The sequence below is a fragment of the Opisthocomus hoazin genome, chromosome 15 (genome assembly GCF_030867145.1).
Source record: "Opisthocomus hoazin isolate bOpiHoa1 chromosome 15, bOpiHoa1.hap1, whole genome shotgun sequence".
Classification (NCBI taxonomy): domain Eukaryota; kingdom Metazoa; phylum Chordata; class Aves; order Opisthocomiformes; family Opisthocomidae; genus Opisthocomus; species Opisthocomus hoazin.
This window is the reverse complement of record NC_134428.1, coordinates 15,004,365-15,027,042: the sequence shown is the minus strand read 5'-3', so window position 1 is coordinate 15,027,042 and position 22,678 is coordinate 15,004,365. Positions and strand designations below refer to the sequence as shown.

At 45.3% G+C, this 22,678-nt stretch overlaps 1 protein-coding gene across 5 annotated transcripts; it reads right to left on the bottom strand.

The window, feature by feature from the left end:
* Nucleotides 1–13,058: 13,058 nt before the first annotated feature.
* On the bottom strand, nt 13,059–22,291 carry C15H8orf33 (chromosome 15 C8orf33 homolog). 5 transcript variants are annotated; one of them, XM_075436959.1, is made up of 7 exons: nt 22,121–22,291; nt 21,280–21,371; nt 19,207–19,346; nt 18,314–19,038; nt 16,720–16,810; nt 16,458–16,604; nt 13,059–13,336 (listed from the first exon to the last, which is right to left on the bottom strand). In XM_075436959.1, the coding sequence occupies exons 3-7, from the start codon at nt 19,271–19,273 to the stop codon at nt 13,221–13,223; spliced, it is 1,146 nt and encodes a 381-aa protein (XP_075293074.1). In that variant the 5' UTR covers nt 19,274–19,346; nt 21,280–21,371; nt 22,121–22,291; the 3' UTR covers nt 13,059–13,220. The 5 variants fall into 5 exon arrangements, with proteins under 5 accessions (XP_075293074.1, XP_075293071.1, XP_075293070.1 ...); XM_075436956.1 differs by lacking the exon at nt 13,059–13,336 and adding an exon at nt 15,175–16,321 and having other exon boundaries at nt 21,280–21,425; XM_075436955.1 differs by lacking the exon at nt 13,059–13,336 and adding an exon at nt 15,175–16,321.
* Nucleotides 22,292–22,678: the final 387 nt, after the last annotated feature.

The following is a 22,678-nucleotide window of genomic DNA, read 5'->3' as shown; positions in this document are numbered from 1 at the left end:
TGAGCTCTCGCACTAGTAGTTAATGGTAAGGTTGTTTTCGATTGTTCCCTAGTCTATGGATTATACTGGATGGGCTGCAAGTCCAGCTGCCTGGGTGCTAACGCTGCTAACATCTGGTTTGCATTTTGGGCCAGCTCGTAGACAGGGCTTTCCTGCAAGCAGGCACCCTTCAGGGTCACTCGTATACCTGTGAAATGAACTTCTCTGAACTCAGAGGAGCTCCTGCTAATCTACTTCTTTTGTGTCCAAACACAGCTGTGGCTTACTAGGTTTCCTTGCATGAGAGCTGGTGCAAGGATTCATGCTTTTTACTCGAATGGCAACCCCAAGCAGCTGAACAAGACCTGACCTTTGAGCTGAAAAAACTCCTGTCCAATGTGCAGACCTCCCTGATGGCAGGACTTACTGCAGACTTGCTATATGGGCTCTTTGCTAAGCACTGCCTGCCCTCCAGAGGTGTCTTTGAACTTTGTCACCCATCAAAGGGCTTTCAACAACCCACAGACCCTAACAGACCACCTGAGCCAACCAATGGAAAGGCTGGCTCATCTGGCCTTCACTACTGCCCTAAAGCATCCAAAACCTGATGTTCTTCCAGCAGGTTAGTGCTGATCAGTGAGAGCGAACAACCAAAGGAATGGAAAAAAACATAACAGATGGGAAAAGCATATCCAATTAGCTCCCAGACCACACTTTCAGAAGCCTTCCTTCTGGCAAAGGTGCGCTGTGACATTAACTTGACCTCTCTGATTTAAAGACCGCCAACAGCTCCTGCTCTCGGTTGGGATATCTGAACAGGTCATACTGGCACAGCCCTGCATTCCTGTGGGGGCCTGACTGTAACTCAATACTGTCCCGGTCAGGCAGTCCATATACTGCAGCAACCCCCCTTTGGGAGCAGGCGTCCAAGACCCTTGGCTCGTGCTCGGAGGCCGTGTGCCCCATGAACGCCATTCGGAGAGGGCAGGTGGCAGCAGCATGCGACAGCGATGCTCACACAAAGACAGGTTTCAAACAACAGGCAGGTGTTCCAAGGCTGTTCCGAACAAGAGCTGTGGGTTTTCTAGGAACACAATTCAGCGGGGTAGCCCACTGCTTGAGGCCAGAAGTTGAACAAGAGCAGTCAGGATGAGTGGACCAGAGAGTGTGACATGCTGGTGGAGTTGAACTCAAAACAGCCATCTCCTTCGGGTGCAAACAACTTACAGGAGAACCACAGCAGTACCCGCTGCTAGGCAAGTACACACAGGATTAACACGTCCCTTGCACTCGGTAGGGTATAACAAACTAGGTGTTATGTAGCTATAGCTACCCCACCTCTCAAGAACTTGTACTTCCCAATTCCAAAGCGGCATCCGCCAGGAACTGGCACTTGTGGATGCACCACTGCCACTGGACACAGCCAAGTGCAAGTGGTGGTTTTGTCCCATCCTTCCTCAGACTTACTACAAGAAATCAACTTACTGCATCTTAACAGTCTACCAGTCAGCTCAGCCAAGGCATACCCAACTGCAAAGCAAAAGTGAGTTGAACACCTTCAGAGTCGTTTAAGCTAATACCCAGGTTTCCACACTTGTAGTGTGCTAAATGCATCCACGTAACAGAGCCTGCAGCTCTGCTTGGGAGTTTTATTAAAACCTGCAGAATCTTTCAGCACATTTTTGTGATTCCCCTCTCTTATCACTGTTCCCCTGTAACCACTCTGGCTTCCCCTGCTCTCTCCATCCTGCAATCCGGACTCAACAGCTTCCTGTCCAAGTTGTCCTTTACAGAGATGGCCTTCAACCCTCTATGTTCAGCCTGGGAAATTTCAATTAGCTACTCCTGACATCCTTCTTCCATCCCTGTTGTCCCATGACTCCTCAAATTCATCTTACAACTCCTCTCTTCCATCCCTGATGAAACCAGTATTGATAGTCCACCAGTCCATAAACTCTGCTCCATAGACTCTGGTCCTATCTGGCTTGCTGTCCTGAAATACTTCCCCTTTCATTCTTCCTCAGGTATGCTCTTGTTCACGTCTCACATTCATCTGCTTTTCTAGTTTAATACCCAATTCTATTCTTCACAGTCCTCTAGCCCTCTCTATACTCACACTGCCATCAATTATTTTCTTCCAGTTCCTGTTGGAAGCCCTGGTGCCAGCATCTTGAATAGCTTCTCATCAGTTCTAAGCCAAATCAAGAGGTCTTTTGACTTCCACTTATTACCTTTACATTGATGTTTTACCTTGGTGTCTCTGCCAAGGCATCTCTTGGATGTCTGCACCACTTTCTCAAACTTCATGTGCCATAGGCATACTCTGTATTTTCTTAGGAAGAACTGGTGCCATTTCCTTTTTGTCCTAGTCACCTTAGACTCCTTCCACAACCTCAGCGTATTAACTGGCAACTTTCATTTTTGCATGCAAGCTTTCACTAAGTCCTGGTCATTCACCTTCCTCATCTGATATTCGAAGAGCTAAAAGGCATAGATGAGCCTTTATTCTTTCTCCTCTTACAGCCCCACACTACCATCTCCATTAGGCTGTCTTACGTACAGGAAAATTGGCTTCATTTTCAGTAGGCAGGGTAAGATTCTATCTCCCAGGAGCTCAATGTACACCTCAACCTACCTTCATGGATTCAAAGCCTTTGTAGACGGCCCATGAGCAACCTGTGTGAATAGGCTTGCTAGTGACCAAATGGTCCTTCAGTGTCTATCTGGAAAGAGAACATCCTATTCTCTTTGTGAACCTGATCTTGAAGGGTTGCCTCCAAGTGTTCTGGAAAATAAAGCCTACAGTAAGACTTACCCAAGCTGAAGTGAGAAGTGGGGACAAGAACCCAGAACTGCTAAGCCCTGATCATAACACTGTCCTTCTACTCATCAAAGACAAGGAATCTAAAAACAGCTAAATATTAAATATCATTACCTTACCATCAGCTCCCAAATCCTGAAAGGCCAGTCCCACCTCATCAGTCTCAAGAAAGGGGTACCTTTGGCCCCGTGGAAAAAGGAAGCCATCATCACATTTAGGACATTACCTTCAGGCTTACAATGGCTCCTCTAAGGGTTTAACCCACCTTGGCTCCACATCTTGCTGTAGGCCTGTGTGCTCTTTCAGAGCACCTCTGTAATGCACCAGCATTTTTCACAAAGCCTTTCAGCTGTTTCAGACCTGAAGACAGACATATGATCAGTGGTAAATATGTCACTCTGAATGCTGGTATCATTGCTCATTACTAAGATTTGGATAGCGAGCAAGCAATTTGGATTCCCTTCTGGTCACCAGAAGATCTTGAAACCTGGTTTGTCAGAAGTGAGGCAGGATGAAACAAATGGCTCTCTTGGTTTGTCTGCAAGTTCACCTTATATGTATGCTAGGACTCAGGAAACTCTTCCCTTTTAGGCAGGACTCCAAAGGCTAAATATTCAGCACACCTGCCATGTCCTGCCTCCATTCAGCCTATGCAACAGTCTGCTTTTCAACTATCCCAGTTTCTAAGAGGACACTGAAAAGTCTTTTTCAGTCCACATCCAAAATGTGACATACACAAAGTAACATTTTTTTTTTTTTAACTAAGGACGTGCAGGACAACTAGCTGTCCTTTTGGTTTCAGGGATTCAGGGACAAAAGCATTGAAGAGCCTATCAAGGCCCCAGCTTCCATGAATGCATTTAATGCTTTAGAAAGCAATTAATAAATTTCGTTTCCATGTCATTCTTTGGCAGAAATTCACAATTAAACTATGTGCTCTGTGAGTGCTGCTCTGCTTTAAAATTGATGCTTGGCAATTTTGTTGGCTAACCCACATTTGTGCAGGGAAAGAGAGCTAGTGCACAGTCATTCCCATCTCACCTTCTCTGTCCTTCAGGTTTTACACACTGTACCATGTTCTCTTCATCTGGCTTTCCTCAAGACATGTTTGAAATTTAGATTCATGCTTTCCAAAACTAAATTGAATTTGGTGTTTGTTTAAAAGCACAAAGAACAACAGCATAAGAGAGCAAAATCTACAAAAAAGGCACGACATGGACAGCAATAGCTCACTCCACAGCTTGTGCCAAGCCTCTGGCAGGTACCAAGCTGAGACAAAAACACGTGTTTACTAACAACTGGACTGGATAAAAAAAGATATCGTGGAAGCCACTGGAAAATTCAGCGTAAGAGTGTTCAATCACTACAGAGAAGCTGGTATTTAAGGCACCCACTTGAAGACTACCTACTGTCTATTTACAATTTCCTGAAATATTCAGGCACCTGCTCAAAGGTGTTTTCAGGCATGACTGGCTTTGACAAAGAGTCCTTCAGAACTAAGGACCTGCCTGAACAGCCTGAAGCAAATGTGTTAATGCAGCTTAATGAAGCTCACATCAGGGTAATTTCAGCTAACATACTCCAGAATGCCATTGTAGAAAGCTCACTAATAAAGAGGAATTAACCAAGCTGCAATAGTTCATCACCTTATGATAATGTAAATATGTGTTCACATACAAAGAAGAAACAACAAAACTCCAGTATTTCCTTCTAGAATCAGTGTCAAGGACATTAGATCTTGTAAGTCTTTCCTTCAGGAGGTTTCTGTTTGTACAACTGTCAGTTTACTGCAAAAAACTCAACGTAAGACATTGAAGATCAACTACTCTACTGGCTTTAAGCCATAGAACAATCACAAGAACTACCCTGACCAAGTAATAGGCATTTTATTGTAAGGCTAACGTATACATTCGTTAATCTCTTTGTTAATTCATGTAACTGGGATCAAACAGAATGAATTCTTTTCAGAACATGAGTCTGTCCCCAAGACCCTGAACTTAATGGGAAGACTCCTACTTCTTTATTAGCCTGTGGGTCATACCAATTATGCAGATATATTTGGCATTTTTGCCCTTTTCACGAGAGTCTGTGCAGCCTAGGAAATGAGCAACAAGAATTCTAAAATGGTGGCCTGCAAACTGAGGAGCAATCTAAAATCTAGTGATTTAAAATAATTAAGGAAAATGCTGAGCTAACTAGTGTGATCGGAGCACCATTCCAACAGATCTGCACCACCTGTTTCCACCACCAGCTCAGATCTCTCTAAACCACACTATGCTGTGCCATAAAGAGGGATGGGACTCAGTGCCCAGCTTGGGCAACCCATCTAAAAGGAGATGGTGATGCACAAAATGAGTCAGTCTCTGAGGATGGCCGCTTCTCTCCCTTGACTACAGACTGAGACAGTTAATTAGCTCAGGGTTTAGATATCTAACTTTTCGGTGCTTAAGTTTGGGCACAGGAATTCTCCTCCCACATATGTCTTGAGTTAGACAAGTTAAAGCTCAGCCTCTTTAAAGCACTCACAGGCATGGTACTCTTCAAGACATTGTCATCGCCGAGCTGCAAGTCTGCACTCCCAACTCTTCTCTTTTTCAGCGGCAATGTCAGGGCTCATCACAGTGGTGCAGGCTAGGGGCAAGCTAATGGAAGGGAGGTGGTGTATGGTTAATCACACCATTAACTGAGGTTATTTTAGGCATTTTATTTTTCCTCCTACCTTCAATGCTCCAAATCACACCTGTCTCCCAGGGCAGCTAAGTTAAATGTCTGCAGTTAGACAGCGTGAATACCCCTGAGGTCACTTCTGCTCACCTTAAGAGGCTGGCAGGGATACAGCTCCAGATCCAGTAACACTTTGAGCAGAGTACAGAGAACATAGTGATCAAAAATTCCTCTCAGTTAAACAAATTCCCATTTGTCAAAGGCTGGGAAACCACCACTGTAGAGCAGAGCTTGGAGGACAAATTGACACGCTGACTTGAGAACTACTGAGGCAGCACTGGTAGGCATGGCTAGCTGTGAGGATGAAACCATGCTGATTTTGCTTATATTAAGAGGTTGGTTGCTTGTTTATGGTCATTTTCTTCTGCTTCTCTTATCTTGAGGCCTATAAAGCCCACTACAAACAAAGTGGTGTTTAACAACCAGAGTCAAAGACAAAAGCACCGAAATGATCCCCAGACTTGACATGGCAGATATGACACAAGCTATGACCTTCCTAACCATAGCTATGAAAGACTAAACTGGTAGTGAGAATGGCTGCAATAAGCCGGTGGCCAAACTTTAGACTAAAGCTCAGCACCAGCTCAGTTGCTCTCACCAACACTGCCTAATCCAAACAGCCAGTAAAGGAAACACTAGAAGCTGGCAAGACTCTTCCAATGAACTCTTCTTCGTTAGTTTTCCCCAGAAGAACACCAACTCTTTCTACCCTTTTCCTCAAAGAACTAAGTATCTTCTTGAGTTGATATGCCCTCTTTCACCCAGCTCTATGAGCAAGTGCTACATGATTAAAAATGCCTCCTCACAAAAGCACAATGGTGATACCAAATGGGTAACATATGCAATACAGTCAGTTTGTGAATAACCCGAAGCCTGAAATTTATTTGCACAATATCCTAGAGTAAAGAAAATCCAAGGGCAAAGCTCTTGGAAACTTCGAGCCTGAACACTCTTCTGAGAGCAAAGGTCCACAGAGAACTATAAATATCCATCCTTTGACATTCACCTTATACCTTTTCTTTTATACCTTATACCTTTTCTTTTATCTCCTTTAAACTGAATCTTACATCCGCTACTGAAATGGGAAATTAATTCAACAAGCCTAAAAATGGGAATGTGTACAGGATGACAACACTGACTCACTTATTCTCTGAATATTCTTCTATCAATTCCTGGACAGCAAGTCCACAAAAAACTCCTACATGCTGTCTAACAAAGCACAAATGATTCAACACATGTTCTTCTCCTCTTGCTCCTCTTCAGTCTGTACCAATCCTTCTCTCCCAATGTATGAGGTGGATCCACACAGGCCCCTACACTGCTGAACGCTGGCTCACATTACAAACTGCTGGGACATGTTGGATTTTTACAGGGCTTGTGGATCACATGAAGACTATACCACAATTCACTGTTCAGCCAACTAGAAGCTAACCTTTTGTCTTTCAATCCTAATCTTCTAGACTACAAATACAGCTGCTACTTAACTGTCATCAGCTGCTGAAGTAGTGAAAGTGATTCAAGGAGAAGGAAATTCTGTACCTGTAAATAAATGCTTGTTACTCATGATAGGTTTGAAACCTATACAACCTCTGATCATCTTGCTGGAATGTCCTAGGCTTCCTCACCAGCAAGGAAAAGTGAGGCAGAACTGTTTCCTCACATTAAAAGAGAAAATTAGAAGTTCACCGTATTTCATGTGCTGTTTGGAATATACCTGATTAACATCAGGGCTGAAGCACAAATGCGAAACTTCAATTTTCAGATACACATCCTGATACCTGCCTAAATTACTTCTCTGGGGTTACAGTGTGTGCTAGAGACTTAAGAGACTGGGAAACGTCTAGAAGCAATACGGAAGTGGAGGACCTGGATAGTAGCAGAGACAGTGGTTTGGTTTTCCTGCACAAATGCTCAAATTTTGCTGTGTTAGAGGACATCCAAGTATCTAGAGATACTAAAAATCTGACTGGATGTAGTCCTGGGCAATCTGCTCTAGCTGACTGTGTTTTGAGCAGAGGGGCTGGACTAGCTGATGTCCAGACAACCCTTTCAATCTCACCCACTCTGTGGTTCTACAAGGGACTACAGAGATCAGGGGCAACCCAAAACACAAATGTGGCAGACAGATTATCTTTCCTGAGAACAAATGACATAGTGGCGGGGAGGTGGGGGTGGTGGGGGAAAGCAGAGAAGCTTTCAGGCACATAAGATCCACAGGTATAATGACAGATATCCTCTCTGCCTACAAACCTATGCTTCATCTATGCTTGAAAAATGACAGCTGCAACACAGACCTAAAAAGCAGAAAAATGGCAGGTCTTGAGATGATTACAGAAACCCACCCTAACAATATTACCTTTGGTAATGTCATTTAAGGTGTCAGTGCAGCACAGAATCCACAAAGACATTTAATCATATGACTGCGTTAGCCATCTACGGAGTTTTCAGGGCCTGGGAGGGGCTGAAGTAGCAGACTGAATCCGATGATGGACTGAAGGAGTAGAGCCTCTCGCAGCATAATTAAAACCACCCAAAATCCACCAGGAATGCACTGCAGAAAGCTTGCCAGTCTTGCCAGATCTGGAGAAGCGAAGAGGCCGAGCACTACAACACAGAAGTCAACCTTGTGTGAATAATACGGCTGTATTAGCACTGACACGTCATCACAAGAATCTCCATGTGTATGACTCAAAGATATTCAGGTTAAGAATAGCACTGGAGATTACTGACTATGGGAAGCACTTCCAGCAGAAGCACTGGTGTTGCCGAACCTCCTGATCCATGTCAAACACAGCATACACAAATACAGGTCCATCAGAGTCGGGTAAGTTACCATGAATTTACTCAGCAGGCATCACACACAACCACTGACGACAGACAGGCATCTCTGACATGCTCCTTCTGAACTTGAATTCTTGCTGTCACAGGGCATGCACCAGGGCTCAGCCAAGAACCTTTGGAAACAACTCTCACTCACCATCAGCTGGGGCATTGCACTAGCTTTTCTCTCACTACGTGGCTTGAAACTGGCATTGTAGGTTTTCTAAATCCATGGCTATGTTAGAGACTTCCAGCTTCTGCCTTGTCCTAACAGGCGCAGGTGCTCTACCACCCATGGTACGCACCACAAACTGGCTGGCAATCTATTTTTCCAGCGTGTAGGAGGCCCACGCCTCTCTGCCATCTGCCACCATTCATTTTTTGTTCTTTCTGAAAACAACCTGAAAATAACTCTGCTCTGATAAGTTTCATTAAGCAGGAAACCCTGAGTACACTTTTCCCAAATAATCTGCTTACTGCTCTGTCACATCTACTGCCTTTACACGTCTTACACTCCTGCACTTCTGAATCCATTCATTTGCTCCTATTTTGGCTGTAACAAGTGGACTGTTCAGTTTCCATGAGAACAGGGAGGCAGTGGGAAATGCAGGGAAATCTAGAAATGAGTTTTAGATCATTTAATAATTTAATGTGTAGCAACAAATATAAATTTGTAAGAAAATATGGATTCTACCCTATTAGGCAATGGCTTAGATGAGTGCAATGAATGACAAAAAACACCCTAGCTCCTTCTGAACATCTGTTTGCAAGACAAAATAGTTTCATCCAGTACATAACGGGACAACTGAAGGTGTCTGCATTGACAGCTGACCAACTACGGCCAAAGTCCATTTAATAAATCCAATGTCCCCAGAGAAATCTGCAGCTAGTATTGCCTCTTGCCAATACTAGTTACATTACTCTGAATTTCCACAGATACTGCTCCTGAATGTCCTTGCCCGGCGCTCCAGCTTGGTGGTGTCTTCTCTTTCTCCATCCATAACAGGTTTTTGATCACTCCTTTCTGCACAGTAGTGCCAGCAGAGCTGCAGGCTTTCTCAGAACTGGGCAAGAAAAGCAAGCAGGAATCCTGGACGTTGCTGGTTGAGAAGACTGGAACACTTACTGAACAAGCTTTTGCTGCAAGCCATCCTACCTCTGCTAGACAATGCTGAGGATTTCATTTTCTAGAGATCCTAACTTGGCACCTTCCAACAACCTACATTCACTCTGAAAGAGACACAAAATTCTCAGAAGAAGGAAGAGAATGCTATCCCCTCCCTGAACAAAATTATCGATGTCCTTCCTTGACCTGGGAGAGACCTGACAGCCTTTGTACATACCCATACATTCTCCTGCTTGTGGATGGGACCTAAATCACGTTCTGAGCTGATTGCATCTCTGTCACGCCATGCACCCGGGTAGCCACGCTCAAATACATCTCCTGAAACTACCCCAGCACTTAGCCTTTGCCTGAGCAATAAACAAAAACCCCGGCAGTTTTGGCGCTAATACTATTCCAAGTGAAGGAGAAGTTTCCCATTTCACTTCAGTGGCTGGATAACTTGTTGACAAGTGCTTTTTAGGTTGGTTTAGGTGGTGACTTCTTTCTCACTGCTCCCAAAACCCAAAATGAGGAACAACAAAATATTCTTTCTGCTACTTTGCTTCTGCATGATTACTGTTCATTCCATATATCAAAGCAGCTTATATCAAAGTTTTCAACTGTCCAAAGAAGGATCATCTGCTGCATCAAGCCTGTGAAAATTGTACTCCCTTTTTCTAAGCAAGTGAATGCTCACTGAAGCTAACTAGCATTATATTAAATGGTATGAAAATAGTGACCACAGAACCTTTTCTCCCCAATTTGTATTCTCCAAACATAGCCATCTTTAACCATAGTAGAAAAATGAGCTAATGCTGTTCTTTTGCAATATGATCCTTTTCCATAATGAAAAATCATTGCTATTTTGATCTGTAATGGACCTGATAAAATAGCACCTTCTTCAGTAAATTAAATAAGCCAGTATGTAAATAACTACTTGACTTACTCTTTGTGCCCACATACTCTGCACAGCAGTCTCACATTTTGTATATTTGCCCCCTCTGCCTTCAACTGGATGTACCAATTCCCCCAGGTAGCTCAGGCAGCTCCTTAAGACTTAAGAAGTTATAAAGTCCTGGCTCACTGAAAGTGCCGTTTACAGTAGTGCCTTCATTGCTAAGAAAATAAATCTGTCTCTTGATTCTTCATCTGGGTGCAATTATTGACATCAAGGTCTGGCTCTCTGCTCTAAGGTGAGGGCTTCATACTGGAGCTCCCACCTGGACCTAGAACGTGCTTAGCAACAGAGCGGGGCATTGGCACTGCAAGATATGTGTCTCAAGAATGAAGAACATAAACAGCTGCTAGCATAAAGTAACACAGCTTCACATAGCTGCCATGAAACTCTGTCATCTGAAGGACAAAATCTGATGTATTGCAATGAGGATAACGATAAAAATATAAAGGCATGCATCTTGTTCTATCCCCTAAAAAAGGGCCCTGGCCAAGGCAAAGAGAATTTTGCAGGATGCCAATAGCGACTTTCATGGTTACAGAGTACACTATGCATGATCACTGTGCACAGTAGTAAAATTATGTATTTCCCATGGCTCGATACCGTGTATTCACCGCTGGCTAGGATAGGTGTCTGCAGAGCTCCTGTACCCTACTGCACCAGATCCGTAGCTGGGCTAACTGGCAAAACACTGCTGTACGTGGGGAAAGGGAGAGATTCATAACAGCTGAAAAGCTGCACAGCAATTTGTTCAAGTAAGAAATAATACCTATTTCTATTAATATAGGAAGGAATAATTTACATATAAACACATGCATAGATGCTAATGCCAACACTGACATCTTACACATATAACATGCATACAACTCATGTCACATAGAGCTGTCTCTGAATGACTGCTTAATGTTGAAATACAGAGTGCAAAAATAGGAATGTATACTCCAAAACAGCGGGACTTCCCCACACCTCTTCCCCATCCAAGTCCACGGACTATGTGTTTCAACAGGATTCACTACCTCAGCCAGGAGCTCTAAGTCTGGTTGAGTCTGCAAGTTTCTATAAGCCTCATACCTGAACCCTTGTGTAGCTTGACAGATGCTGAGAGCGTGCTGCCTCCTTTCCTGAATGCTCCTGAGTTTCAGGCACCACATCAGCGCTTCTGTGATGGCGGGACTTCTGGTCATGGTGGCCATCCCTTTTCCTGGCTTCTGTGTCAAACAAGACGTGGGTTAGCCTCTCCAGGTAGTTCTCCAGCTCTTCCTGGGTGTGCTCCAGTTGTTTGCCAACATTACTGGGGAAAAAGGAAGATGATGGTGGGGGGCTTTTGCTTTCCCTCTCCTTCTTGGCCTCTTCCACATGCGGGTTATGCCTCATTAGAAGCAGCACAATGATAAGCAATATCAGGCAGAGATACACAACCCAGACTTCTTCCATCTTGGTGGTGAGATACCAAGGAGCTAGTAGTGCCCGTTAATGTACTAGAAGAGAAGACAGATGGGCAAAATACAGTAGGTGGTCAGTGCTTCCCAGCTGTCAGCACCCACGGGAAGGACCGCTGCCAGTAATCAAAGCACTGTGGTAGCTGATGTCAAAGTTTAATTTTCTAAAGCAGTGTGGCTTACAAACCTTCCTGCAGGTCTAAATATGAAAGCAGCACAGTGACCAGCAAAAAATTTTAAAATAAAACAACTTTGTCCTTAGAGTAAATTAACTTCGGCAGAAAGATACGAGATCATGTGTCACAGCTCCATATGATCTTAAAATAGCAATATTTCTCCTCTTTTTTTGTTCATGAACCGCAGGTTCAATGCAACTACTCTTCAAATAGCTTTCCTTCTGTTACAGTGTTCAAACTGTTGTCTTGCTTGAAGTGCTATGCTTTTCTTCTTCCTAATCAAAGAAAAGACAAGTTAGAATCGGGGCTTTCCTCCCCAAAGGAAGACAATAGAATGTTTTATCTTTTAGGAGTCACTAGATGCTGATTCCACAGTCTACTCTCAGAACTCTTCAAAAATTTTAGATGGCAGAAGGGAATATTAGTCACATGAGTTACAGATTCAGTAGGATCAATTTGTTGGCTTCCTTCTGCCTTTGCTGGTCTTGGGAGAGGGAGTCCTCACAGAAGTGGCTGCTGGCACTCAGGAGATAATTTCATCTGAACTTTGCGGGGATATCTTGGAGATCCTTTGTGGGCTGCTCCTCGGTGGCTCTGCCTCCCAACTACTCAAAACAGAAGATGGGCAGCCCAGGAACCAATAAATGCATTTTCACTGACCAAACCCAAGGGAAGGGACTGGAAGAACTTACCAGTTAGTGCCCAGCATCCAGGTTAACAGCCAAAACTTAAGCAGGGACAAGCAGCCACCAGGACAGGGCCAGTCTGCAAGGGGGGAGGCTGGCCATCGGCTGCTCTCTCCCCCACGGAGGCAGGATCTGTCTGGAAGGGGATTGCGTTTCCTAACCTTTGCTAGGGGGATCTTTTTACAGACGAGGGTGCCAAGCCTAAAAGTAGCAGAGATCACACCCAGATTTCTTCTGCTCGTGTGTCAAAACACTCTTGGGCTCATCCTGCCACACAAACAACTCCAAAAATCTTTATGCCCAAAAGTGAGAGCTTTCCTCTGCTTTGCTGCATTCCTTTATCCCATTACTCACTTTCGAAGTTGCTCCTCAGGCTTTCACTTTTTCAAGACCAATGCTATCAAGCAAGTTTTGCTCTAGAGGCACTGTTGTACTTCACACTTCTTTTCTGCCATGTCTTTAACTCATTCCTGAGGTCACCGCTGTGCTGGAAGATCTTGTAAGCAGCTTGCTGCCTACAGGCCTGGGCCTGGCACTGCTGCACTGGATTTAGGTGGGCAGTCACCAAAGAGATACGGTACCACAAATGCAGTCACTCCTTCTGCATGGATCTCAAAAGCACGGCATGAAGCTGAGTAGAGGATGCAGAAATAGACAGGCAAGTCAGAACTAAGCTCAAGTGTCTACCAAAACTGAGCTACATTTCCTTAATGCAAGAACACTGGAACAGAGAACTCCAAGCAGACAAGAACATCTCCTTTCTCCCCCACTGCTGTGCATCATTAATGTCTTAGGGCATGGACCATACCTCCGGCCACATGGATTACAGTAGCTAGTAGAGCAAAGCCCTTTCCCAAACCTGACACTGCTGTAACAAGAGATGTCACTGAAACCTTAAACAGCACTGAAATCCTAAACAAAGACATGCTTAAAGGTGAAAACATCTGTTTTTTTAAAAAAACATCATGAAGACTGCACTGTGGTTCCTATACAGGGGAACAGACTGATGGAGCAGCAACAGCATTTCCTAACTTCTAACAAAATTGCTTGTTTCCTTTTGAACAAATGATAATGCAGCAGAGGTGCTTCAAACATTATGACGCTGAAGAGTGAAGTAAAGACTGCTGTAATTTCAGATGCAAAATACTACTACAGAGTTGCCTCTTCAAGACACAATCATTAATGAAATAACTTGGGTACATTTGTCAAAAATGCAGAAGGCATCACTTTGACTATGAAAAGATCAAGCTGACACAGAAAGAGAAAATGCCTTGTCCAAGATCAGCTGACTCGTGGAACTGACCCAGCTGACTCCTGGTCTTGCACTCAAGTCCACAGGTCAAGCGTGACATTTAAGGCTATGAAGTATCGCATCAACGAACTTTTGCCTTCCGAGTCCTCCAATAATGAAGCACTGCAAAAGGAATACAGGTTGGCTTTGCAAGTCAGCATTATGTGAAGACCTCTGAAAAACCATAAGAGCCATTCCCATATTAGAAAGCATTTTTCTCTGCCCTCTTTGGAGATAAACTGGCTGGATTAGGTTACACCAAATGTCCACCTCGCTGATAGCTTTATTCTAATGGTGAATGCATAACGAATAATATAAGCGTGAGGCAATTACATAAAAATGCTTCCCAGAATACTGCTGCAGCCTTCCACAGCACAGGATTTTATAACTTTTTAGCAATTCTAGCTTTACCTGAAACTAAACAGGGAAAAAAATAACTACTTCCCAGACATACGCTGCATAACCAGCTAGGAAGGAAAACAGCTGTAGCTCCAGGGTTATGTACAAGATGCTCTTTAATCTCAGTAAATGGCATGAAAACACTACAAGCTTGACAATAATATAGTTTTTATACATTTTAATATAAAATCCTGGAAATCAAAAAACTACTGTATAGTGTTGCTCCATACAGTCAAAGTAACAGCAGTGCTCCTCAGCAAGTAAAATAACAACCTGCTAACCTTCTGATTTCCAGTTTTAACCTCCTGATTTCCAGAAGACTTAAAGTCTTTTCTGCGTATTTCTCCTCATCAGGTATGCTACCCAAGTCCAGTTTCTCCTTATGCCTAGACAGGCATTCTTTAAAACATTTAACACAAAAAAAATATCCTTGCAGATGCAACTAACTGCATCAGAGCTTAGCAGTAAAATACATTTTTTGCAGACAACATCAGGTTTTTTGAAGTCTTTCCCAGCAAATGTTTTCCACCATCTCTCAGCTGCTCTCAGTACACCCTGGAATCTGCCTACACTCCCATTTCTTGCTTCTCATACAGGATGACTTACTGGACTATAAAAAGGAAGGAAAGCACTGCACCCTAGGGACACCTGATACCGTGTTCCCTTTTAAATGACTTCTGTTCCTTCAGCTTTTTTAGGCTGAATGGGGAAGATTTCATGCATGAACATAGGAGATGGGTTCAGTGGCTGAAGCAGTATCGAAACACTGGAGACGCACATTCAAACTGTCCAGAAAGCAAAAATTTATTACCAATCAAATGCAAGAGAGTCTTTGGGCTCTCACAGTCCATTTCACCACCACCCAAGGTTTGGCATGCAGCTGATTTATCCTCTGAGTCACTGGTGGTTGTAACCTGGCAACTTCTGAAGTAAACTACTTTTTTTTTTTTTTTTTTTCTTCCCCTTCTTCAAGAACCAATTGTGCATCCCTTCCAGCAGGAGAACCTGGCTTCAGCAACACAAATCCTTCCCGGTCTGGAAACAACTGTCCTTACATCCCTATGCTAGATTAAATCAACATTTGCTGTTCTCTTCTAACTCTATACCTGTCATTTAAAGAGATGAATGTGCAAGGGTGATTCTCACCCATTTTCCTCCAAGATCCTGAGCTCGTACTCTGTAGGTGGCAGTGATGACACAGACTGCCCAGTGCCTTCTGGATACCAAAAGCTGCATTCACACAGACTCATACAGAGTGGCAGCATTCAGCTACCTGTTGTGCTTACACTGCTCGATCTTCTCAGAAGCTGGATCCTCATTACAAACCATTCCCTTCCGTATGCATCGCTGCCCCACCTGCTATAAAAGGTCTGCTCTGTCTAAAAGCAATAGCAGAATGGGAAAATGTCCCAGTATAAAAGACAGATTCTTAAGTTAATGTCAGTTCCACAGGAAGAAAAACAGATCCTTCCAGACTCTGTGCTGGCCTACTGCAAAGGTGCCTTTCTACAGTATGAGGACCAAGGAGTACTATGTAGACTGAGTCTTGGGGTCACCCGCGCAGTAGGCAGACCTGTTTTTAAACCTCTAGATAAGGCACGCTGAAAGAGAATCCTTTCTTTAGGAAATACAGAGAGATTCTTGCGTAACATTTTCTACTGCACAACATCTTTCCACCATTTTAAGTTTATACGAGATTTAGGAGTTTTCAGCCACAGTTTTAGTTTAAAAGACTTTCCTAAAAGAAATTAAAGCGAAACTCTTCTTGGGAAGTTGTGCATTTGAATAGGCCTGTCCTGGGTGACTCTGAAGGGGATCCTGCTGAACCCTGGCTTTTCCTGCAAGCTCCTGAGCGCTTCCGGATGAACTGGCCATTCTTGTTGCGGATGCTTCCCTTCACTTCCACGACCCTGGCAGATTTCACAGCTTAGAGAGGGGAGAAAAGAGCAATGAGAGATGTTCAGTCATCTCATACAGTGAGCTCCAACTCTGCAAACCAATACGAAGCGCAGGAGTGAAGCCCTTTCTTCTTGTCTTCCTCCAGCATGCAACGTTCTCCTACCTATTTCCATGAGCTTCAATTCTTTGCACAGCTCCTCCTCCATCTTCTTCCTGTAATCTCCAAACATGGCTCTCATGAGCTGACGCTTCTTCACCAGTGGAGCCTTGTCATTGCGCAGTGTCTTGATCGCACGGAGAGCCTCCTCGACTGAAGCAGCACAAAGGAGAAACAACGCACAGTTCAAAATTCCCCACTGGCTCTGCCTCTACATGCCTGCCAACCCTTCCCACAGGGGAAACCTCTCATGTACGTGAATGCTTACCCTGCTTTGGAGTGGACTTCTGTGTCTTCAGGCCAAGTTCCAGCTGTTTCATGCACCAGTCCACCTCTTTCGACAGCTGGTCATCTGACTGCTATGCAACACGGAGCAGAGTGAGCATGAGCAAATAAGTAATCCAAAAATTAGAGCAGCAGTTGCTATGCAGGAAAAAAAGGTATCTGCACAAAGTCAGGACTATTCCAAATCTCATGTTCTGGTGATCATTTTGTGGACTTCACGACATTTTCCCTATAGTGCTTTTCGTTGGATGAACTTAAAGCACTGGACAAATATTTAGTTGCAACTCACTGCCTCTATCTGATGGATTTAATAATTTGCTGCCATTCAGATGATGCTGTTTTCTGGAAAACTGTGCAGCGCCTTTCCTCTTAAAGAAGCTGTCATATCAACTTACAGATGGGAGGAATAAGCATTAACAACAAAAAAACCCCTACCCCCAAACCTGCCCAAAATCAAAAAACAAATAATGGACAAAATCAGAAGCTGAGTCTTGGTGTCTCAGCTCCTGCACGCTTGCTCAGCCAGAAGCGCGTGAGAAGGAAGCTGGAGCCCATGAAAATGGAAGAAGCCAAGTCCCAAAGCTAGCTGCCAACTGAACAGTGGACGGGAGAGGGAAACAGGGCTGCACCCTGGGGCTGAAGCAATTCTTAACTGTTATGTACCTGTAAACAGAAAAGCTGTCACGCTGTCTCCTTTTCCTTACAACAGTCTCCTAATGGACTGGGAGGGCTTTATACCACCTTCAAATCTTTCGACCTTTCTATACTCAGCAGCGTTTATTGGTAGGGCTGCTGGTGAAGCAGCACTTCAAGAGGCAGGCAAACACTCAGTGCGACTTGCATGTAATACATGAGCAAAAGCAAGTTTTTATTGTGATTCTCTGTTTCGGCGTTGCTCAGCTGGCGCTGTTTGATAATAGTAACTACACTAGTGCTGAAAAGAAAAATAAAACGAAGACCCAGACCAGAGCAGGACATCGTAAAACCTCAGGGTGTGCCTTAACGGTGTGTTTACATGTAACTTGCAACTTCAGCCAATTTCTGGGCCACGCCTTGCAGCGGGAACCTTCTTGGCAGCACCCCTAGGCTTTGCACCAGACGCTGCCACAGCCTTCGCTATGCCAGGCAGCAGCTCTGCACCTCAGCATTGCTATCTGCATTATGTTGAGCAATTCATCCCACCCAGTAACACGCAAGTCAGGGGTACAGTGCCTGGTTCAGCATGCACAGATACCAGCTTGGCACTGACTGAGGACAGTTACCTGCATTTTTTTATTTTTTTAAGAAAATGTGGCACCCAGCTTCCCAAGATTAGCCATCACAATTCTAAACATGAAATGTTTCAGTACAAGTCTGAAGCAGACAACAAAGCACCATTAACTTACTTTCCACTAGTCAGGCTCCTCAGCTGTCTAGCAGCGGAAAAAAAAAAAGCTGCTGCAAGAAATAAGCAGCGATCCTTGTCTTTCAGCTTTCATCCCAAGCCAGTACACTAACTGTTAAACTATGCAAAGAGATACAGTTTCTCTTTTGCTTAAGGGTTTATAAATTATGGGATCCCATCAATATTTAAATACCTGAGAGGTTTCATCCTGGTGGGAAGTATCTTTATTTTGACATTTGTTAGCTTCTGCCTTTGCCTTCCTGTTGATCTCAGTTTCTTCTATCTCCTTTTTACTGACAGATGTTTTTTGTTTCTTCTTCTTCTTCTTCTTCTTCTGGGCAGCTCCATCTGCTGTTGATTTCTCTGTCACTGTCTCATCTCCAGGAGCAGTCTCTGGCTGGGGGATCTTTAACGTGATATGGCTTCTATCCTCTTTGGGTGTTTGAGTTTGAGTCAACTCAGGCTTCTGCAAGGCTGAAATCCGTGGCACAGCTGCTGATTCAGTCGGCAGTGAACTACCCAGCACTTTATGATGTGCTGTACGCTCTTTACACTGGCATGCTGGAACTAATGGAACCAGAGGACAGTCTTCATCTGGGATGGCAAAGTTGAAAGCAAAGCTGGGTTCTTGTCCAGAGGCAGCAAAACTCAAGGCTCCATTCCAGTTCCCCTGCTCAGTGGCTCTTACATTGTCTTGTATCTGCTCAGCACCGCTGATACCAGGGACTGCTTCCAAAGACGCGCCGGTTGCTTCTGGGTCAATCTCAGGAAGTGTAAAATCAAATCGGAAGCTGTTGTCAAATGACGTGAAACACTCTGGCTTTGCCTCAGAGATTTGGTCAGGTTGTTTCCCATATACCACACCACCTGAAGCCTGCCCATTGCTTTGCTGTACTTTCAGGTCACCAGGGTTCATGCCTAGAAAAGATAAACAATGTTTCTATCAATATGCCAGTTTCCTACTATGGGGGTGCCACTGCTACTGCAACTCCCTCTGTAAGGCACAGCTGCAGAGAGGTGAACCGATCAAAATCTGCAACAGAAGAACAAAATATCACCATTCCCTGAAGTGACAATTCAGATTACCTGCTTTCTCCATGCTCTTTTGATCCTCAGCCATCTTGAGACTATAATTGCCAAACACGTGGTTCATCGCTTGTCACTTATTCACAAAAAGGATCTCATGGGAGAGCAGGACCTTGCGAGTGTGCTGTGTCTCCCCTCTGCTGCACTCCAGAAAAAAAAACAAGAGATACAAGAAACAGGTTAGGACGGGCCTTACAAACAATATTGTGAGATGCTGATGACTGGGTCTCCTCTGGACATGCTCTGTGTTCATAGCACCTCTGACTAATCCATGACTGGAGCTTGATTGAAAGGAAAATCCAAGTGCTTCTAGAAGCTGAAATACTGAGAAATGTTCTTAAAGGTAAAAAATAAAAGCTCTTAACTGCTTATTCTATACGTTAAGAATCTTACACTGCAGTATGGGTACTACTAATGGCAGAGATGCTACCCAGGGCTTAAGAACTGTTCCCCCAAAGCCAGTGACAAACCCAACAGCCTAGCTTGGTGTCTGTTCACTGGAAAACTTGAAGAACTCTAACCGAGTAGTGAGCATACTCTGAAAAGCAGGACTCTTGCTTGATTCTCATACAAACCAGCCTGATCACAACAGTAATCCCAATTGTGTCCCAGCAAATTCTCTAAAAAGCAGTTGTTCTTCTGTGGCAGCGGTCCCCAAAGACCTCTGTCTGGGAACTCCAGGTATGCATAGTCTTCTAGTGTTTGTCTCACACATTGCAAGCCACAAAAAAAAGCTTGATGTACATGACTAGTATTTTGGAATGGGCACACACCTATCTCTCCTGGCTGCAGTGCATCTCTCTAGTACTCTCCAAATGAGGTGTATCGTGCAGATCCAACACCGAGAGTCCCATGCTAGCAGCAGAGCAACAGCACACAAGTGCAAGGCAGAAATGCCGCAGTGTGGCTTGCAGCCACCCAGAAAAGTGGGATGTATCTTCACAGCACCTGGCCATCAGGGTCCTGCGCACACATTTCCCCCTACCTCAAGGAGTTTAGCTGGCTGCATTCAAAGGCTGCTCGCTGCCAAGAGCTGTTACAAACAGAGAGCTAGAAAAAACTTCAGGGGAACCTCTCCACTCCCTCACTTCAGAGTTATTTTATGCTGAGGATCTCAGGCGTAGCACTGCTGCAGGCAGATACCTCACTGATCCAGATGTTGACCCCAATCCTGGACTTAAATTCCTGGTTAGACCTTGGATCTGCCTCATGACCACAGACTTCTCTGGCGATCTGGACTTCAGGCAGAGCCTGGTTACCATCAGCAGCACTGCTTTGCTCTCCTGCGTCAGGTACTGTGCAAAATGGGCCCTTTTCTGGCCAAGTCATTGCCTCTGCTTGCCTTGTCACTGTGCTCAGCTCCTGCCTCCCCTCCAGCAGCAGCTCTCCCCTGCTGCTGCTCCTAGACACCAGATACCGAGCAGAAGATACGGGTGTAACAAAACGGTCTGATGCTCAAGCATGGTGTGCGGGCACGTATTGATCACTGCTACAACCTCAGGTGCACCAGCAAACACTCAGCTGGGCATCTGACAAAGGGTAAGCACACCGCTCCTCTAAATGTTAAGTAATCAGTAGGAGCAGGACATATACCTTCATATATTCACAAGTTGGACTGACTAGATCAAACTGCGATCTTCTGAAAAGTATTTTATAGGATTTTATCTTTCATGTAATTTCTCTTTGGAACAAGAACAATGAGGAACAAGCTCCCACAAAAATGCCTACTGGCATTTAAGGGCCAGACTCCCTGACACAGTATTTCCTCAAGACTGGAAAACAAAAGTAGAGCTGCAGTAGAACCAAACAACAAGCCATTACATGGGAAAATGAGAACATGAGAAAGAATACAGAAAACAGGGAGAATGAATGTCACAGGAATGAAAGATACAGCTGCTTCCAGACAGATAGTTCTTAAAGTTCAAGCCCTTATGTTGTTTTGTGTTTAGAACAAATCTCATCTAACACAAGAACAGGAAACAGACGGGAGAGAAGAAACAGAAAAATGTCCAGGTCTGCTAAATCAGAACTGAGGTTCGAATACGGCTGCAGACTGCGAGAGAAGCAACACACCTCGTTTTGGGGTTGGGCTGAGGCAAAGCAGACTCGTCTCCAGCTGCGAAGTGCACCACTCCAGCTCATCTTGGAACATACCCTGGGGAGCCCTGGGCATGGGATGGGGGAAGGCACAATGTTTAAAAGAAGCACAAATCTCCCACCTGCAAAAGTGATTTCAAGACTGAGTTTTCTGAGGTCTTCTCTCCTCTTACGTGGGACATAAGACTAGCAGGTCATAAACCCCCTTTCTGGCTTTATGTTTGAGGTGTGTTGCGTAACAGCTCAATTTATACCATAAATGAACACAACACAGGGTGCGACACAGGCCCTGTAATATTCCCTATTTGGAGGGCGCCAAATGAGCCCTTTTCTTTATAAAAATTAGAGACAATAAACTCTTACTAGCAGTAAGCCACCCACTCCTGGCAAGCCAAGACTTCCCACAGATTGTTTTCTTTCTTTTTAGTTCTCCTCCCTTTTTAAAGACTCCAAATGGACAATTTCTCATTTCTCCTAAAGCTTATTCCATGGCTGTCATCTCCACAGCATGAGATTTCTCTCCAGCACAGCTCTGGCAATACAGAGAATTTATCTTCACGCTAAACACAAGTCCTTAAGACTACCTTTGCTGTGTTTTCACCCTGCCTGCTCCAAATGTGCAGCTGCAAGGTAAGACTTAGATGTCTGCCCGTGAATCAGACAGCCGGTACAACGCCGTAGGAAACGGAACAAATCTTGCCTCGACAGAACAACGAGGCGGCCAGGCCCTGGCAGAGGCAGGCACAAGCGCCAGGGAAGTCCTTGACAGCGAACCCCAGAGAAGCGAGAGGCCGGGAGGGCCGAGAAAAGCCCTTACCCACTCCATGCCGGGCAGAGCCCACGCCGCCACGGGGAGGAAACCAGGCCCCTCTGCCGCCGCCGACCTCCGGCCACGAACAGCGTTCGGGCTACCGGTCTCCGCTCCGCCCAGGCCGGGGCCGACACCAGCCACCGGGGCCGCCAGGGGGTGAGCGCGGGAAGGGCCGGGCCGCCGTGCGCCGCGTAAAGGCCTCCCCGCGCCGCGGTCCGCCCGCCGCCCCTCCGGCCGCTCCCCGAGCCCCGCGCCTCCGTTCCGCCCGGGCCCGCCTCGCCCTTCGGAGCCCCGGCGCTCAGCACGGGCCCGCCGAGGAGGGACGGGGGAAGGCCGCGCTGCCGGGCGCGTCTCGGACCGCCGTGGGGCACCGGGGCGGCCCCTCCGCTCCGCTCGGCCCGGGGCAGCCGCCGGTGCCGGTACAGGGAGGGCCGGGTGCAGGCCCGGGGTGCCGAGGCACAAGGCCTTCCTGCGGAGCCGGGCGAGCCGGGGTCGGGGAGGCCTGGGCGGGAGGCAGGGCCGCGCTGCCGCCGCAGTGGAGCATTCGTGCCCCGGCCAGCCCAG

Bases quoted from the DNA above. Each gene is read 5' to 3' on its own strand.
- C15H8orf33 (XM_075436956.1), bottom strand. From the start codon at position 19,273: ATGAACCACGTGTTTGGCAATTATAGTCTCAAGATGGCTGAGGATCAA. The intron at 16,605-16,719 runs GTAAGCATTCAC...GTGCTGCTTCAG, and splicing joins GAAGTCCACTCCAAAGCAGG to TCGAGGAGGCTCTCCGTGCG. The intron at 16,322-16,457 runs GTAGGAGAACGT...CCCCTCTCTAAG, and splicing joins ATTGAAGCTCATGGAAATAG to CTGTGAAATCTGCCAGGGTC.